This window comes from Cryptomeria japonica, chromosome 1 (genome assembly GCF_030272615.1).
Source record: "Cryptomeria japonica chromosome 1, Sugi_1.0, whole genome shotgun sequence".
In the NCBI taxonomy this organism is placed as follows: Eukaryota; Viridiplantae; Streptophyta; class Pinopsida; order Cupressales; family Cupressaceae; genus Cryptomeria; species Cryptomeria japonica.
Genome location: NC_081405.1, coordinates 604,873,955 through 604,878,831, shown reverse-complemented (window position 1 = coordinate 604,878,831; position 4,877 = coordinate 604,873,955). Strand labels below are relative to the sequence as shown.

At 33.5% G+C, this 4,877-nt stretch overlaps 1 protein-coding gene across 1 annotated transcript; it reads right to left on the bottom strand.

The window, feature by feature from the left end:
• Positions 1 to 3,309: 3,309 nt before the first annotated feature.
• LOC131048141 (codeine O-demethylase-like) lies at positions 3,310 to 4,666 on the bottom strand. The gene is made up of 3 exons (XM_057982014.2): positions 4,243 to 4,666; positions 3,837 to 4,161; positions 3,310 to 3,619 (listed from the first exon to the last, which is right to left on the bottom strand). Exons 1-3 carry the CDS (start codon positions 4,635 to 4,637, stop codon positions 3,374 to 3,376), a joined length of 966 nt encoding a protein of 321 aa, XP_057837997.2. The 5' UTR covers positions 4,638 to 4,666; the 3' UTR covers positions 3,310 to 3,373.
• Positions 4,667 to 4,877: the final 211 nt, after the last annotated feature.

Here is a 4,877-nt window from a genome sequence, read left to right as displayed (position 1 = left end):
GAATAAGATGTTACAATATAATTTTTGGAGTCCACGAAAACTCAATAGAAGAGTTAACTGAGAAAATAATGTGATTGGAAAAAATCTTGGGAAAACATGTAAAATTGGAGACCGTGATGGAATGTTTGGATATAAATTTGGATAGACGAAATTCTTATTTGAATATGCATAGGAATGACTTTGAAAGTATACTTCATGGATTTTTCATCTTACTTATTGGGAGGTTATTTAGGAAGATATCCATATCTCAAAGGGGCATTAGTCTATTAGTTGAACAATATAATTTCTATGAAAATTTTAGATCATTTTAATGATGCAAAAAAATAATTTTAAATACTTCAAAAGCTATGTCAGAATAGTTTTATTTGAACCACTTCAAATCTACTACAAGTGGATTTTATTTTTATTCTTTTTCAGATTTTGTGTAATAATACTACAATAAAATTCTATAATTTTAGCTTCAATAGGTCTAGATTTAATTATTTATACCTTATTACTAAGTGATGATAGGAATTAACAAAGAGTTATTTTAGCCATTCAAGGTTGATTTAGATATGGTATATTGGTGTTAAATATTATTGTTTCCTATGTAAAAGTCTTAATTCTTCAACAATTATGTTGCTCTTTCTACTCTTGAAGGTTGTGGGTTTTCTTATTTGGAAAGATTCAACCTTTTATGTGACATGAATGTTGAATAAGAAGGGGATGCATTTTTATCAAAATTAAATATTTAAATTCATTTTTAAAGATAATTAATTAATCATGATTGTTAATTAATGGAGGCTAAGATTCATAATATATTTTTTATTAAGGGTAAAGCAGGTTTCGAAGGGGCCTAAAACCCTCAATTTTTGTAACAATATAAAACCCACTAATAGAATGTTGCAACAAGATACAACATAGTCAATCAGTAGCCAACCTAACAATGATAACTAAGCATTAGAGAAATGGTTGTAAAAATAGAAGGCTGGAGCCAACAAAAGAGACTACGCATACAATCATGAGTAAAGGGTTTTTGTAGGCTCCTTAACCTTAATAATGGGTTTTAATAGGGATCCCGTAACCTTCACCAGTAGTAACATAAAGATATTACATAAGAAACTCATTGGAATAATGTGTATTATACACACTCTCGTAACCTTCCTTTGAAACAACAAAGGGTTTGATGGCTCCCCCAACCATCCACACAATCTCCAACTTGGTCTCCACCTCAATTGGAGAAGAAGGACAAGAAAGGAAAGAAAGGGAAGCAACATCTCCCTTGCAGCCAAAGTCCAAAAACCAAACAACAATATCACCCTTTCTACAAATCCCAACCTCTCTAGCTAAGACATTCTCCACCCCAATATGATACATTTCCACCTCCATAGGAACAAAAAAAGAGGAAACAAGGAGTGAAGAAGTCGAACCCTAGGCTCTCCCATAAGAAGATTCTCCACCTCAAAAGAAGAAGACTCTGCCTCAATAGGAATAGCACAAAAGAAAATTAGGATAAGATCAGCACAAGCCAACTATTAGAACCAGATGACATGAGAAAATAGGGCTCCATCAAAAACTAGCAGGATGTAAACATCCACAAAAATAGTAAAAACCCTAAACCAAAAATAGAAAAACCCAACAAGAATAGCTCCATATGGAGCGAGAGCCACCGCCTCCAAGAAAACCACCAAGAGCAACACAATAATAGACAAATAAAAGAATAAAACCCCATCCCAAGTAGACCAAAGCCCAAAGCCCAAAAAACAACACCAAACTAGCAAGAAAAAATGCTAGAGTCACTAGCAAAGATTGCAAGATAGCCACTACAAACTCCCCACCATGCATAGTAGGAACAAAACAACCCAGGGCAAAATGAGGCAGGATACAAAAGGAAGACCAGGCAATAAGAAATACACCCAAACCACCCCACAAAAAGAGAATGCCAAAAATAACAACCAGAGAGTAGAAAGCCAAAATCCAAGAAGAGGACAAGACAAATAATGAAGGTTTGAACATAAAAAAGGAACACACTTTAGAAAAATAGAAACAAACACCACATGAGAAAAGACTAGGAGAAAGGAACACTAGCTAAAGAAGATGAGAACAAGGATGTCGAGGCCAAAAGAACAAAGGAAGAAGACAAACTATGAACAACATGCAAACCCTCAAATAAGAAGAACCCAAAATGCCTTAGACAGAACCCACCTCATGGTCATGATAGAGACCAAAATGGAAAGCAATAAGAAGTGAAGAAAACACAAAGGAGGGAAAAATAGACCATAAAAGTGCACAAAAACTCTTCCTAATCCAACATGAAGTAGGGCCCAAGCAGCCTCAACCCCATACGAGTTTGCATCATCATCATCAAAATCCTCACCCTCGACTCCATCCCCAAAAGGCGTAACCCTAACACCTCATTGCAGGTTCAAAATTACACCAATACTGGGTGTTCTCACTCCCACTCCCATCCATCATGCCCCTTACCTCATTGATTAACTAATTTTACACATGTTTCTTTGAGATTCATCAAATGTTAATTAGTATATCATTGTTAAGTATATTTAGGAATTACTATCATTATTAATAGATTAAAATAGCTTTGAAGTTTTTTATTTCTTACAAATAATCCATGATTTCTTATATTATCACACTTATGGAATTATTTAAAATTAATTATAACACTTAAATATACTATCAAGAAGACTTCAAGAAAAAAAACAAAATTGGTGTTTAGAAATACCTTTAGATTGGATTTATAATTATGTCATTTATTGAAAACAATAAACCTCAAAAATACTTGTAAGATGAGTGTCTAAACTTAGATCCATTTTAGTGCACCAAAAGAATTATCCTTATAATGATTTTCTCTTTGAATGTGAATAGTCTGCAAATGATTATCAAATGATCAAATGGAAACAACTAATTACCTTTAATTATAGGTATTTTACAATAAATCATGCAAACATGGGTTTATTTAGCTATTAGTGAGAAAGGAATGTGTAGTAGTACACCAAAATTTAAATTCAAATTTTAAAATGTTAAAGATCAAATCCATTAGTGTGAAATTAATTCTACATGCATGGAATCACCTTGTAAATTTTGAGAGAAACCTAATATAAATTTCATCATTATGCTGCCAACATATATAAGAAGTTACAAAAATCACATTTTAAAATATTATCAAAGCAATGGACATCTACTTTGGCCATTGAGACAAAATAGTAGTGAAACAGTCACAAAAAAATGCATTTTATTTATCTATAACAATATTATTTTACTAATAAACCATACTCAACAACTAGTTGAGATTTCTTTATGTTTAATCTTCGTCTTATTACAAAATTCCAAACATGATATTAGATGGAACTATCTTATTTAAATATAAGTTGTTCTACTAGTGCAATTTGAAGTGTAAAGGAGTATACAAATTTGGACCCACTTTCTTATAATATGCCACAATATCTCCTTTTGTAACTGATTTATATGATCGTGGATGCTCTTGGTCAATCATCTCTTCTGGACAACGAATTTCAAATTCATCCAAAAAATCATGGAAATAGGCCATTGATAACCTATTCTTATTCGATTTTCCATACACTACACGATGTTCAGCACTGCGATATCTCCCATTACTCCACATCTACAATAATTTATATGATATACATATCACTTAAAAATTGTAATAAAATATTAATTTATAAAATTGAACATTATCCCCATCTACAATAAAATTTGTATAATTAAAGTTTTATAAAAAAACTAAATTTAAATTATTTACATATAATTATCTATATCATTAGAAAACTATTAAAATAAAATTTATTATAAAAGCTATAAGGCATGTGTAAAATATCTACCTGTAAAATGTCGCCAATGTTAATAACGAAAGATCCAGGCAAAGGCTTACTATCCATCCATTTGCCTTCCTTAGTTCTGATCTGGAGACCTCCAACATCATCTTGATACAGTATTGTGAGGCATGAAATGTCTGTGTGAGCTTTGGAGATCATCTCCTTTTCAGTGCTCTTGTCATAGTAATTCATCCGAAGATTTCCATACGATTTCTCAAACAGTTCTGATGCAGACTGGCTGGAAATGTCCACGCCCAGACTCCAAACAAGGAGCTTCAGAATCCTATGAGAAAGATCCCTCACTTGGGTTTTGTACGCATTCAACTCCTCACTGCATAAACATTAAGAGATTAAGTAAAAATACAAGCACTGAATTTTTCAATTTAGAAGAATCTCCAAACAATATTGTTACCAGAATGCAGGGTTTCCTTGCGGCCATAGTTTGGCAGAGATTTTTTCAACTGAGTTGGGAAGCAGGTGATCCCATGGAAAGCACATGTTCTCAGGCGTGGAGTCTTTTGTGACTTCATGTACTTCAGATGGACCATACCCAGTGTTGAAAATGGGGAAAATAGCTCTGTTCTTGATTTCCGCAGGCAGTGCAAACATATCTCTAATCCTGCACTCAACTGATTGGATGAGAGTTGAATCAATTCCATGGTTGATCACCCGGAAAAAACCCAACTCCTGACAAGCCTTCCTGAGTTCATTAAATTCGTGGCTTTCCAGCTGGTTTTGATCAACATTTTGTGAGGGAAAAAGAGAGAGGTCAATAAGAGGAAGATCAGCTCCATTCAGTGCCTCCATGATCACTGCCCAATCTACACGTATAGATATTTAACTGAAGGTGGATGCTAAAGCCCTACGCAATTTGTGTTTATATAGGGGAAAAAATGTCACAGATGTTCAAGATTTCTACGGAAAGGTTAACATCATCTAGATATGAAGCTTTTCTATTCAAAAAATTCAACTTCTCGCGCATGGGTGGAACGGAGAAATTTCACTTCGGATCTGTCAAATTTGACGTTTTCTTTCGTATTAAACGTG